Here is a 15,495-nt window from a genome sequence, read left to right as displayed (position 1 = left end):
GAGCCTGACGCAGGGCTTGAACCCATGAACGTGAGATCTGACCTGAGCTGAAGTCGGAGGCTTAACCGACTGAGCCACCCAGGCGCCCCTCTTCATGTGTATTATTAACTTTCAAAACAAGCCACGGAAGTAGATACACACAAGGAAACGGAAACACAGAGGTTAAATGGACTCTCCTGAGCTCAGAGACACAAGTGGCAGAGCTGGGACTCAACCTGAGGCCTGACTCCCAAACCCGAGCGCTCGCAGCTGTCACGCGGTTCCAGGCTGACGTGGGCGTTGGCGAGCGGGGAACCCGCAGTGCACGGTAAGAGGCGAGTGTCCACAGCACCAGTTCTCCCTCTGGATGCTCCAGGTTCCCGGGCTTCGCAACGGCGGTCACAAGCCTCAGGCTCATGAAATAGAGGTCACGTATGTCACTCCCAAGTAGAAGCTCTAAGAGCCACTGAGCGACCCGCCAGCCTTCTCTCTGCCAGGATGACTGGCAAAGCTCCAGACAGCGGCCACGTCGTCATCGGCCTGGTGGCAGAGGAATCTCCCCAGTGAACTGAGTGAGCCCGAAACACCCCTGTCCTACACTCCTGACACCCTGGGATGTAGTTAGGGCGCCAGCCCAGCGCACGCGGACGAGCACCGAGCACCGAGGCGCCGTGAGGATGGAGACTCGGGGAGAGGGGACTCTGCGAACTCGTGCAGGTCACGTGACAGGGGAACTGTCACTTACGTTTTCTTTGGGAGGCTGCCGCTGTCCAGGAGCAGTGCCCATATCTGATGGGTCCCGGCCATGGCTATCCAGAGAACGTCGGCTCCCTGGACCTCTGAACCTGTGTGGAAACAAACAGTAACTGCCATGTACGCATCTCTTTAATACAAACACTCCACGTGCTTTGGGAATTTAAAAGATGACATTGGTATGTTTATAAATCATCTGAAGAAAAAAATATTTGCAGCGTTTTAGGTTGTTCTTGAAAATTTTCCATGTTCCTTGTGAAAGGTTTGTTTCTTAATAGTTATAAATTTACCTGTCAATTCACAGAAATCCAAAGTATTCTTAATAGCAGTCTGTCCCTTTGCATCTCTGGGCACAATGTTTTTAAATATTTGATTTCTTATTTTCTCTGATAAAATAAGTTGACATATACTCTCCAAAGAAACTCTGCCAAATACCTAACATTAGCCACTAAAATTATATGCTTTAATAACAGTGTTTTTGAACAATTTCTCATGAAAAAACCCTATTTTTTATTTTTTTAAAATTTTTAATGTTTATTTATTTTTGAGACAGAGCATGAGTAAGGGAGGGGCAGAGAGAGAGGGAGACACAGAATCTGAAGCAGGCTCCAGGCTCTGAGATTCTGAGCTGTGAGGACAGAGTCTGATGAGGGGCTCAAACCCACAAACCATGAAATCATGACCTGAGTTGAAGTCGCACGCTTAACCGACTGAGCCAGTCAGGTGCCCCTTAAATCCTATCTTTTAATAGTGTAAAGAAATAGGTATTTCCTTTGGGGCACCTGGCTGGCTCAGTCAGTGGAGCATGTGACTCTTACTAGTCTCGGTCATGAGTTCGAGCCCCAGTTGGCCATATAGCCTACTTAAAAATACTTCTACTACCAGGTTAGCTAGACTTAAAAACACAACACAGTTGCTATTTAAAAATCCATTGTTCAATTGGCTATGAGACTTTTTCAAAAAAACACAGTTCACATACAAAAAAGCAGAGTATAACATATTAGAATACAGCTTTGCTTACTAAAACTCAGGAGTAATTTTCCACTCACTTGGATGATGTTATAACTTACTACAACATGACAAGGCTCTATTTCTCAAATTCTACTGCTAACATATTTAACTTAGGGGTGCTCAGCCGGTAGAGCATGCACCTCCTGATCCCAGTTGAGTTCGAGCCCCACGTTGTTGGGTGTGGAGCCTACTCTAAAAAATGTGTGTGTGTGTGTGTGTGTGTGTGTACAGTTTACATACATATGTAAAAATATGTGTGTATACAGTTTATATACACATAAAAGTATATATACACACATATTCATACATACACATATATATTTATTTAAACTATTCTGAGGTGATTTTTACATAAAATTGAGAATTTTTAACTAAAACAATTTCATCAGTTATATCTTATGCTAAAAGAAATATCTTGGTAAGGCTTTTTTTTTTATCTTCTTTAACTTCAAGTAGTTTGTGTCTAGAAGGTACTTTTCTTCCTTATATTACTTTCGTCTTTCAATTTAACAAAAATAATAATGATGGTTCTCAAAAAACTGCGATTGCTATGTGCCAAGCACTTGACAGAGATTATCACTTACAATTTCTGAAACGCCCCAAGAGACAGGCAGTGTTATTAGGCCCTTTTTATAGATGAAGAAACTGAGGCTTAGGGAGGTTAGATAACTTGCCAGGATCACAGTGCTGATAAATGAACCAGAATCTGACACCAGGAGGTCCAACAGAAAAATCTAGATCACACGTTGCCTCTTTTTCTATGTTCTTAATTGCTATCCTAAAAAATCTAAAGGAAAGTATTTTAATTTAATTTTTCAGAGTCAAATATTTTTATGAACCTAAATTATATTAAAAGAGACAAGGGCATCCATTTATTCTGGGGACTCTGTCTCTGCTTAATCACCTTAAAAGTAGATCAAAAACTTTTCATAATTATTTTAGTTTACTCCTGCCATGTGAGGACACAGTGCAAAGGCGACCATCTACAAGCCAGAAGAGAGCTCTCACCAGAAACCAATCATGCTGGCACCTTGACCTTGGACTTCTAGCCTCCCAAACTGTGAGAAAATAAATTCCTGTTGTTTAAGCCACCCCATCTGTGGGATTTTGTTATGGCAGCCCGAGGTGACTAAGACATTCCCCCAGAGGACAGAGATGAGACAGAGATATATCTGCTATCAACACTTTTATTTAGCTTCATATGAAGGTCCTAGTTTGTGCAATAAGAAAACGAAGCACAAAGCACAAGGATTAGAAAGAAAACTGTAATCATTAGAAAATGACATGCTCTTAAAGCTCTACCTGGCCACACGAGAGCGGTGTTGGGACATAGCTGATTCAAAGACCCAGTGAGTTCTTCAAATTGACCGGCCTAGTTCATCCAGAGCCTACTGTAGGAAGGCCAAACCTCACAGTATTAAAAGTGTGAACAATTTGTCTGGTTTTGCTCTCTGTGTACTTATTTCCTTTAGAAGCCGAAGAAACAAGAAAAAGTATAGAAGCAACAGCTGTGTCAGGTCAGGATTTCGGGGTCTTGGGATTATCCATAACAAGTGAGGATGATGATGATGATGACAGCTGGGAGGGGGAGGTGGTAAAAATGATGACCATCCAGAACCCCTCCCATGACTAAGGCACTGAGCTAAATAAGCACGTTTCATGGGGTATTTCCTTTAACAACCTTAGGAAGTCTTAGTTTTATCGTCTCCATTTTATAAAGAAACTGAAATAGAAAAGGGTTAAATTGTTAAAAATTCACACAGCTAAACCTGGAATAATAATCTATTAGTGAGTCTTACTCTGGATTATTAGTGTTCCGATCAGAACAAAGAACTACCTAATGAGCCTGGGCTCTTGAGGCTAACTCTCTCCCTCCCCCTTCTGCCTCTGCCCATGAACTTACTCCTGGCTTCAAGGACCCAAGAACATTTTCTGTGTGATCGGGAGAGAGATCTGATCAAATGTAAGCATGCCTCTCTACCCTAGGATGTCTGCCTAGGTTCACTCTTTCTGTCCTTCCCTTCCTGTAGCCTGTGGGATAGCCTATGGCTGAATAATCCTTTACCAGTATTTTTTCCAATCCCGTGCCTTTCCATTTTGATTTGTTTCAGCTTACCAGCAGCTCTTTGTGACTTTTAGGATGAAACTCCATCTTATAACAAATACTCCAACAGTATTTGTTAGGTTCCACTTTCTATGTGTCACGCACTATTAAAAATGCATCCTAATAATTAACAATTAATGTCCTAATAATTCCTGCAATAAACTTTTGAGCTATAACACTATCAGAATCTTTAGATGAGGAAATTGAGGCATAAAGAGGCCAGGGAACTTGTCCAAAGTCACATAACTACTAAGATATAAACTAATTAGAACCCAAGCAGTCTGCCTTCAGTCCATGCTACACTGCCTCTTAGGAAGTTTTTACCCTGGCCTGATCATTTCACTGAGGGCTGAAGAGTTTGTTCTTGCAGAAAAAAAAATCAGAAAGAATGAAAGGGAAGGGAAGGCAGAAAAAGGTAGTCTGGCATTTATAAAGTCTATCAAACCAATAAGAATCATTAATAATTTACACTATTCCCCCCGATTTTGAAATCTAAAGCACATAGTTGTAGCACCAAGTATAGGTGTTAGTTTTGTTCCTTCTAACAAGAATGTGGCAATCATGAACATTTCAATTTTAAATTAAGAGTGCACTTAGTATTACTGACCTCCAACAGTCACTAAAAATACAAAAAAGTAAAAAGAAAAAAGACAATGCCAAAAGTTGAAAATGTTTTGAAGTATTTTAAAAGGCAAAACCTCTCATTACTAAGAATTAATGAAATAATTATAGAAGACAGGAATAAAATCAGCAAATGAAATATGAAAATGAAAAGAAAATTACCTGCCATCTAGCTTTTAAAAATTCAATGTTATTTTAAGCAATTATGATCAAAAATAGAACCCAATGATTAGAGCCTTCTAAATAGCATCTCTGAAATTATCCATTAGTGTAAATAGGTTTTTCTACACAATGTCTAAACCTCCTATGAAGCAAAACCTCACACCACTAGGAGAAAGCAGCAGAGCCTAGCACTCACCACAGCACAGGAAAGAACTAATTATAGCTGGAGGAAGGGCAGCTCTCCACCTCTGGGAAAGGCATCGTTGGCCAAAGACCCCACACTGACACCGACATGGGCTTCCCACTGCTGGGGGAGAAGCAGAAAACTCCTTAAAACCACTCAGAATTTAGCTGCCCCAGAGAGAAGGAACAGGAACAGTGAAAGAGCCTTCCCCCTCCTTTCATGGAGGCCCAGGCATCCAGGGCCTCCCCCAGACTGAGGGTGACCAGAACAACAGAACGCCGCCTTCATCACAGTACAAGCTGGTACAGAATAACAAACGGCAGCGGTCTATCCCCTGCAGAGCTGCTGCAAGTCAGGGAGGCAGCCCTGTGGCTCAGCTGTGCAGGATGATCGAAAGCAGATGGGTGCTAACACTGAGAAAACCCCTCCGGCATGTAGGCCCCCACGCTAAGGCGGCAGCAGCCCACTGCTAGAGGAGTTGGAAAGCTATGATAAGCTGATGGTAGCCACAGCAATAATAAAACCAAGAGCCAGCCTAGGTTGTGACTAAATTGACTCGACCTCCCATTATAATGGCATAAATACTACTGATCTCCTCAGCCTCTATAGTTCTATTCAAGATGACTGGCATATAATAAAAAATGAGAAGACACACATAAAAGCAAAGCAGAACAAAACAACCCCCTTGCCCCCAAACCAAAACTCCATTTTCAAGAGACAAAGCAATCAACAGAACAGACTCAGGGATGACCTGACTTCTGGAATCGTAGGCCGCGAACTTTGAAAGAACTATATTTTCTATGTTAAAGAATCTAGAGAAAAAGGTGGCCAACATACCTAAATAGGTGAAGAATGTAAGCAGATGGATGGAATCTATAGGAAATAGTAAAATGGAAATGCTATACAGAAAAGAATCCCAGTAACGAAAATTCCTTCAATAGGCTCATCAGAGCTGAGGAAACAGTGACTCTAAAGATAAATCAATATAAATGATCTGAATTGAAACATGAAAGAAAAAAGGGTGAAATAAAGAAACATGATACATAAGAGCTATTGGGTAGAACATCAGAGCCTCACATATAAGTACCTGAAATCCCAGAGAGAAGAGAAAGGAGTAGAAAACATACATGAAGAGATGATGGGTGAAAATTTTTCCACCAATAGTGAAGGACACAAAACCACAGACTCCAGAATTATAAGCAGGATAACTCCTAGACTTATCAGTTAAACAGCTACAAAATCAAAGAAAATCTTGAAGGCAGACAAAGGGGGTGGGGGGAATACTTGATATGTAAAGAAACAAGGAACATACTTAAATTAGACCTCTTGTTTAAAACTGTGTAAGTTATAAGACAATGGAATGACTTCTTCAAAATATCTTTAAAAAACCCCAAAAACAAAAAACAAACCTCAATCCAGACTTATACACAGAGTAAAAAAATACCTTTCAAAAATAAAAGCTAAATACTTTTTCAGACACCTCACCCCCAACATTCCCCTTAAAAAAAATGGCCAAGAGAAATCAATGTCAGTAGCTATGTGCCTCAAGAAATGTTATAGAAATTCTCCAGACTAAAGCAGTATTATTCCAGAAGGACACTTGGGATTCTAAGAAAACAGTTTTGAGAACAATTTGGCAGTTTCTTATAAAACTACACATACACTTACCATATGACCTAGCAATTTCAATTCCTAAGCATCTGCCCAAGAGAAGGAAATACATATGTCCACATAAAAACCCGTACACAAATGTTTATAGACACTTTCATCATAATTGCCATAAACAAGAGAGATCTGAAATGTCTACCAACTAGTGAATAAACACATTGCGGTACGGCCGTACAATGGAATACTACTCAAAAATAAAAAAGAACCGCTGAGAAAAGCAGCAGGGACAAGTGTCAAAAGCATCATGCTAAAAGGAAGAAGTCAGACATAAAAGACTATTCTGAGGACAAGAAATAGGCCACTGCTGGTAGCTGGGGCAGGTGGTAAAGTCGTGGGAAGGAGCCTGAACGAAGGGGCACGAAAACTTTCTGGGATGACAGAAATATTCTGTATCTTGATTGTAGTAACGGTTGTAAGACTGTACGGTTGTCAAAATTCACAGAACCTATACCCAATAAGGGTAAATGTACTTTCTATAAATTATATCTCATTAACCTGACTAAAAAAAAATCTTATAAATACAAAGTCAGTGTGATAATAAAAAACTCTTCTCAAATTTTAAATATAAAATTGTTTTTATTTTACCAAAATAAAAACACATCAGTCACATTGTATAAAATTTATTCCTCAATAATAAACCTCTTGACTGAGTATCTTAGAGGATGCTTTTTATGGTGTTTCACAGCACATTAATGGAAGTTAGAGAAGCATATTATCTAAGCACATAAGTACCAATACTGTAAATTTTTAGACTAGCTTACTAAAGAGTTGGATTTCAATCATCAAGAACAGCTAAGTTATATCTAAGGAAAATGCTGACTGAAGGGCCAAGGAAGGTTAATGGGATTCGGGCACACCGTCCTTTCCACAAATTATTCTGAATCAGGTAAAGTCTAAAGTACTTAGAGACTAGCAGGGGTTCTGACCTTTAGTATATAAAAAAATCTCTTAGAAACATGGCAGATTCTGAAAAAATATGAATTTGCTGTAGTTATTTTTAGTGCATTATGAAGCTCTGACCATATTTAGAGTGAGGAAAAAATGAACAAAGATGAAACAATCTCTTTTGTAAAAATCTTTTTGTTGTTTTTATGCTTTTATTACTGTAATGGCATGATTAGGCTAACTACTCAGTCACTATTTAAAATACACATGTATCTACATATACACATTACATGTATATTTAAAATGATCAGAGGTATTTCAAGTTACCTTTCCCTAATCTCTTTCTTAAATTTTTAAAAATGTTTTATTGATTTTTGAGAGAGAAAGAGAGACAGTGTGAGCAGGGGATGGGCAGAGAGAGAGGGAGACACAGAATCCAAAGACAGGCTCCAGGCTCTGAGCTAGCTGTCAGCACAGAGCCCAACGCGGGGCTCAAACCCACGAACTGTGAGATCATGACCTCAGCCAAAGCCGGACACTCAACCGACTGAGCCACCCAGGGGCCCCTCCCTAATCTCTTAAAGTGTGTTGTTTATTAACTGGGTCTCTTGGTAAGATATACATTCAGCTGTGTATTTGTCTTCATTATTTTTCATTATCTTTACCTAAGCTGTTCTTTTAGTTCAATTTTTAATTAAGTATGCATTCAAATGGATACATGCTATATACATGTTATAGACATGATATAGACATATCCTCCCACAAAGAACCACCAGTCTAAAACTTCGTGGTTTTCATTCTCTTCTTTTACATTTTAATTTGACCATGGATCTCTCAATGTACACATGACCCGTGAAAACAGGTTTGAACATGTACACAGATTTTTTTTTATCAATATAGTATAGAACTGTAGTTGTATTTTCTCTTATGATTTTCTTAACATTTTCTTTTCTCTTGCTGACTTTATTGTAAGAATATAGTATATAGGGGGCTCCTGGGTGGTTCAGTCCGACTCTTTATTTCAGCTCAGGTCATGATCTCATGGTTTGTTTAGAGTCCCACATTGGGTTCCACGGAGCCTGTTGGATTCTCTGTCTTCCTACTCTCTGTCCCTCCCCTATTCATACTCTCTCTCTCTCAAAAATAAATACACATTAAAAAAATACAATATATTATATATATGATATACAAAATATGCGTTAATAGACTGTTTATGTTATTGGCAAGGCTTCCGATCAAAGTAGGCTATTAGTAGTTAAGTTTTGGAGGAGTCAAAGTTACATGCAGATTTTTTTTTTTACTGTAGGGGGTCGGTGTTCCTAACCCCTGCACTGTTCAAAGGTCAACTGTATAGTCTTGCTTCCTATTCAATTTTCTATAAAAGAAATCTATTGTAGTTCTCCTCTGTACCTTGATTTTTCATTCAATAAATGCCAGACACTTGTCTGTGCTGCTAGGGATAGCTGTGCAGTGGTCCATTATTTGCACCGCGGAGCTGCCTAATATATGAAGATATGACAACACCTAATCTATCTTTCATGTTTTCCTCTTGATAATTCCATACTTTCTCAAATTCCTAATTATGCTAGAATTTCAGATATATTCTTTTAAAGTATCAAAAAAAACCTTATGTGTTTATAAGAACAATTTTTCTCAGCCAGTCCCTTTCAGGGTGCATTTACTTCCACATCTGCCTAAACCAGTTGTACAATTACATAATTTACATACACACACACACACACACACATATATATATATATATATATATATATGTACATGAGCCAATTAAATATTAATGCAAATGGAAAGTTGTTTTTATGAAAACAAAGTTGAATACTTTGGAAAGACGTAATGAAAATAGCTAAGTCAAATTGTTGTTAAACTAAGTGAGGAAAGACTATTGAAAAGAATAGGTTAAAAAAATTTCAGCCCTCAGCTTTCCTTGCAGGGTTTCAAAGTTCTCATCACACTTTAAAGAAACCAAAACAATATATTTTGAGTGGTACAAGACTATCAGGGGCCATGTAAGGAAAAGGCTGTGGGGGGCACCTGGGTGGCTCAGTCAGTTAAGCATCTGACTTCAGCTCAGGTCATGATCTCGTGGCTTGTGAGTTCAAGCCCTGTGTCGGGCTCTGTGCTGACAGCTCAGAGCCTGGAGCCCGCCTAGGATTCTGTGTCTCCCCCTCTCTCTGCCCCTCCCCTACTCATGCTCTGTCTCTCTCAGTCTCTCAAAATAAACATTAAAAAAAAAAGCTGTGGTCCTACATCAAAAGATTGGCTAAAATATGTACATTTATAGTTCTTAAAAGAAAGCATTTTTACTTTTATGATTCCCAGATTTAAAAGACTTTTTTCCTATATGGATCAATTACCATAGTGAGTCACTTCAGTAATGGATTCTACTATATTTACTTCTACTTTTATTTCCACAAAGGATTCAGGTAGTTTACAAAGAAATAAACACTAATAAATAAATTTAAAATAAGGAAATTAAAGCAATAGGTAAATAGGGTAGAAAAAAATGCAACTGTACTAATATCAAAAAATGAATGCCATGTTTCCACATTTCCATTATATTTTGCTCAAGATAATTAGTCTCTAAGTTTTCTGATAATCAAAACAACAAAGGAGATACAATCGGTTATAATATTCAAATTATCAAGGAGTGTAAATCAAACTTGATACTTAGGAAAAAATAATATAGAGATCAGGAAAAAAATTCTCTAGTAGAGAAATTTATATGGTAATCAGTGAACTACCAGCAAATCTTTATAGTTAAAATAGTAACAAGTCCCACAGGACTGTGTTTTGATGAATACACAATGTGAAACACACATGCACACGTATAGATATAAATGAATGTGATATATGTTTACGTGTCTATATATTTTTTAATGAATGACAATGCCAAAATACAGTTAGCAAAAACAACTGTAACAACAAACATCCTATGATGCAATTTCTGCATACTCTGACAATAAACATTAATCCAGGATTAGATTTTAGAGTAACTTAAAAGCAATGGCTCTTAAAATGTTTCCTGGGTAACATACGACTTTGAAATTCTGAGAAATTCCTCCAAATCTTAGAGAGTTTCTGGGAAGTTTAAGTACCTCAAAAACCCTAACCCGGAATGCCTGGAGTGTATGACTCAAGGTTATAAACTCTTGGACTAGAGTAGTCACTGTGATTATAGGTCCTTCATACAGTGCTTGAAAACCATTTGCTCTGAGCATTTTGAAGGGTGTTAAGCTTAAGTGCATTGAAGATGACTCCTCCTGCCAAGTACCTGGAGTGAAGCTATTTTAAGCTGTAAGTGAAACACAGAGCCATATGCTCTTAATGATCCGTTGAGCTAAGGTAGGACTCACTTCCTTTACTGAGAACTGAGCTTAATAAAGACATACATCCTAGCACATCAGTCCAGGTGGAAGCAAAGAGGGTGCTTGTCTCTAGAGCCCAGATTTTCCTTAGAAAGCAGCTTGGATGCATTCTCAGTAGGAAATAAACAACCAGAGATTCCATGCCATAATGTATGAAAAACTTTTAGCCTAGATTTAAGTACTCCTTCGCTACTAAATAAATCCAACTAAATATAGTACCTGGTAAAGTATATCCTGTTTTCAAGCAATGTAAGTTCTAATTTATGTGACAGACTGAATTACTTGTCTTAATTCATCCACACCTTTACCATGGCCTCATTATAGGCAAAGTGCATATCCCCACCTCATGACTTTGAGCTTAGTAATGTGATTTGCTTAATAACAGTAAGTAAACAGATATGATACGAGCAAGGGCTTAAAATGTGTGTAACTGGGCTTACACTCTTGTGCTCCTGCCTTTTGCCAAAAGAATATGTCTTAGACAGTTACTGGTCCAAGGAAGATGAGAAACAAATGGAGCAGATCTACACCCAAGAAACAGCCTGGAATCAAGCCCAGGCTGAGCCTTGATCAGCTGAACCTGAAACCTATATGTGAGTGAGAAATAAAGGTTTAGGTTTGTAGGGGTTTTTGGGATGATGTCTTATGAAGTGTTTCTGTGGCAATTATTAACAGATACAGTAAATACAAGTTATAAGTTGCAAAATGTAAATATCAAATACTGAATTGCTATACTGACTGTTAGTTTTAAATCATTCAGAGCTTAGACACTAAGGGGAGAACAGTTCTTTTTTCCATGAGGGAGGGTGACACCATACCAAAGTAACAATTCTCACCCACTTTGACTCGTCTACTGAGAGAGAGGTTTCAGACTGTTTTTCTAAGATTTATGTTCAAATTGCTCAGTAGTATATCCAGGGCAAGGAGGCAGGAGCAACAGAGAAGTCCTATTAGATAGGATATTTTTAACCCTGATATTATTTAGAATTAGGGGTACACGGGGACACAAATCAGACTGTAGCGTGCTTTACTACTGTTTTAAAATTCTCTGCATATAACATAACCCCTTATTGACCATACCTGGGGCGCATGCTCGCTCTACCTTCCCAAGTCCTCCTTCCTTTGAGCCCCCAAAACACTTCATGATTACTGGGACACAGAATTCCAAAAACAAATTTCTCAAAAGTAACTTACACAAACTACCTAAGTTATTATTAAGTGCAGTAGTACCAGTTCATTCAATTATTTTATGAATAGTAAAGGCTTTATAAAGTTAATCACAATGGAAAAAATTAAGGTCTTTGAATTATAACCAAATTAACATCATAATAGGAAACTGTCTCAAATGTGCCATTAAACTAAGCTGGCACTTATTCACTCTATAAATATATTCAGATCATACAAACCATTTAGTTCCTAATACCATTTTTAATGGATCCTACTAATTTTCTTTATTCATTACTCTGGGTTTAGACATGTTGATATCTCAGTATCATTGAGGGTCAATGAAAAATAAGCATACGAATGCTAGATTATTTTTTAGTAAATCAATATAGGTAATAAAGATTACAAAGATAATACAAATCTCATTCATTTTCAATACCAACATAATTCAGCAATTTTTTTAATTGACTAAAAGGAGCTATTGTATTTCAATACAAAGCAGCTATCCCTTCTTGATTTCTATTCAAACTGAGAGTAAATAAAAAGACATCATTAAACACCATAGTTAATGATCATCTGATGTTCTGAAACTACAAACTTTCGAATTTAAGAATACTCAGGACTGTATTAACTGGAAACTGCAGCTAAGCTGACATGTTTTAACATTAGAGTAATATATATATATATATATAGTCTGTTGAATGTGTAAGATACAACATGTAAGCATGTAATTTGTTATATATCACAATACACACTGCTGGCTTTATTTTTAAATTAACAAATCCCACCATAGGTAATAAAAGTCTAAAATAACTAGCAATTAGAATTAATTCCAATGAATGCCCCCAGAATACCTTAAAAATATTACATTTATTAAGCAAAGTTAACTTATATTTAATATTAAAAGTTTACATACCTGATGCCCCCAAAACTACATCCCAGGGGGAACTAATGGGCTGCTCCTCTCCTTTGGCTCCACCTTCTTTATCTGTACCTTGAACTCCAATGCCGGCGACAGTGCTCACCATCTCAGCTTGTAGGTCAATCTACAGAAATTAACATGTTTTATGCAATGCATGTTACTTTTGGGATTTTTTTTTCCTTTTGGTACATGAGGACTTCCAATAGAACATACAGAAAGTTTTTGCAACACAAATAGTCTTAACCAAAAAAAAGAAAAGGCTAATGAAGTACAGTATAGGGTGAGCTTGATACTCAAATGTGCAAAACTCAGTCCTTTTCATTTCCCCACCCTCCTGTTCCCCCTCCCTCACCAAAGCCTCTACCAGAACTGGTACTGAGCTCATCTTAACTGTAAAGTTTGTTGAAAGAAAGTATAATTCCAAATTTCAAAGCAAAATCTGGAAAAATGCATGCTTCTCTCTCTTTTTTTTCTGAGAGAGCACATATGTGCAAGTGGGGGAGGGACAGAAGGAAAGGGAGAGAATCCAGGCAGGCCCCACACCCAGTGCAGTCATCATGACCATGATTAGGTCGCAACTGTGACTGCGAGATCATGACCTGAGCCAAAGTCCAGAGTTGCGACGCTTAACTGACTGAGCCACCCAGGCACTCCCAAAAAATGCATGTTTCTTAAAATTAACTATATGTATTTCAGTTATGCTTGGCTAGTAATTGACAAAAATGGAGCTTAACAGGTACCAGGTACTAATCCAAGAGTCATCCATTCATCCATCCTCTTAATAGTCCTGTGATTGTGATTCTGATTGCTCTTGAGGATACTGAGGCACATAATCATAAAGCAGGTTTCCAAGATCCCACAGCCACTAAATCGAGGATCTGGATTTGAACCCAGGCAGTTCTAGCTCTACTACACTATACTGCCTCTACTTTATAAACCAAAAAAGTAATCAACTCTACTGAAACTAAAATGCTTTGGTTTCATCTCCTGAGATCCTTCCCCCAACATTTCACCATCAAAGTTATCAAACAAACATAAAAGTTGGAAGAATTTTACAGCAAACCTCTGTACACCTACTATCAACATGTCACTTGCTTTATCACATAGCTTATGGAGCTATCAACCCTTCAATCTATTTATACTTTTTGATGCATTTCAAAGTAAACTGTAAACATCTGTACACAGGCTCTAAATATTCCAGCTTGCTTATCATGGATAAGAGGTCCGTCTCTTTTCAGTTCCCTTTTCTGGGGCAAAATGCAAAGATCTCAAGTGTATCATTCAATGACTTGTCCTAAGTGCATAAAACTGTGTAGCCCTAACTTACTTCAAGACAGAACGTTATCTTCCCTCCAGTCAGTCCCCTTATGCCTCCATCCACATAATCCTACCTCCAGAGACAAACTGTATCGTTTTTCTCCATCACAGGTTAGTTTTATCTAAGACCTCAGCTAAAGAGAATCAAACTATATGGATTCTGTTGTGTGAGGCTTCTTTCACTTAACAGGTTTCTGAGATTTATTCACATATAAGTAGTTTGTTCCTTTTTATCACTGAGCAGTATTCCACCATAGGAATATACCACAGTTCATTTACTTATTTTCCTACTGATGGACACCTGGGTTATTTCTCGTTTGCGGCCTTCAAATAGGGCTGCTCTCAATATTCTTGTATGACCCTTTTGGTGCACCTATGTTTTCACTTCTCTTACGTACATACACAGGACTAAAACTGCCATGTTACAGGGCAGGTATAGGAGAAGTATATATAAAAAAATGCCAGAAGAATTTTTTTTCAGTGGTCTATCCTTTTGTATTCCCACCAACAATGTATGAAAGTTCCAACTGCTCCATATCCTTGCCAACCTATGGTGCTGTCCGTCTTTTTAATTTTAATTTTAGCCATTATAGCATTGCATTGTGGTTTCAATTTACACTTCCTTTCTAACCCATGATGTTGATCACTTTGTGTGTTTGTCGTCAATCTTACATCCTCTAATGCAAATTCTAATGAGGAATTTTAAATTCATCATTTCTTCATTTATGATTATTGTTTCTGTGTCCTGTATTTGAGAAATCTTTGCCGACCTGCCAATCATGAAGGGATTTTCATGTTTTCTTCAAAAAGCTTTATCATTTTAGCATTTACATTTAGGTCTGTGATGCATCCTGAACTGCTGTTTGTATATGGTGTAAGGTAGGGGTCATGTTTCTTTCCCCCCCTTTTGGGTATCTAGTTGTTCAAGTACAATATGATGAAAGGACTTTCCTTTCTCTCTTGCTTACTTTGATGCTTTTTGAAAAATCAAATGACCGTGCAGGTATGAGCTTCTAGACAGTCCATTCTTTTGTCCTGATCTACACATCATTTTAAAAGTATCACAGTGTCCTGATTAGTGTAGCATTATAGTAAGTCTTTAAATCAGATAAGGGGGTCTTTTAACTTTGTTTTCCCAAGACTGTTTTAGATATAATACTTTGTTTTGTACCTCTATGTAAATAGTGGCACCCACTTGTCAATATCTTAAATAAAAGCACCCAATGGAGTTTTGATTGAGATTACATTGAATTCACAGATCAATCTGGAGAGAACTGACTCTTAACATTGAGGCTTCTAATCCAATATTAGATTAATTTTTCTCAGCAATGTTATAATTTAA

General features: G+C 37.9%; 1 protein-coding gene and 1 long non-coding RNA gene across 2 annotated transcripts in view; one reads left to right on the top strand and one right to left on the bottom strand.

The window, feature by feature from the left end:
- Window positions 1-15,495, bottom strand: part of NHLRC2 (NHL repeat containing 2) — a 59,557-nt gene that overhangs the window by 16,327 nt on the left and 27,735 nt on the right. Inside the window, exons 5-6 of the mRNA XM_029932608.1 lie at window positions 12,831-12,960; window positions 725-824 (exon numbers count right to left, since the gene is read on the bottom strand). Coding sequence (XP_029788468.1) covers window positions 725-824; window positions 12,831-12,960 — 230 coding nt within the window. The remainder of the gene's footprint in view (window positions 1-724; window positions 825-12,830; window positions 12,961-15,495) is intronic.
- LOC115285903 lies at window positions 27-3,178 on the top strand. The gene is made up of 2 exons (XR_003905743.1): window positions 27-911; window positions 2,686-3,178. It is a non-coding gene; the product is annotated as an uncharacterized LOC115285903 (long non-coding RNA).

The sequence above is a fragment of the Suricata suricatta genome, chromosome 2, assembly GCF_006229205.1.
Source record: "Suricata suricatta isolate VVHF042 chromosome 2, meerkat_22Aug2017_6uvM2_HiC, whole genome shotgun sequence".
Taxonomy (NCBI): Eukaryota; Metazoa; Chordata; class Mammalia; order Carnivora; family Herpestidae; genus Suricata; species Suricata suricatta.
Note: the sequence above shows the minus strand (reverse complement) of the source record. Positions and strands in the feature narration are given on the sequence as shown.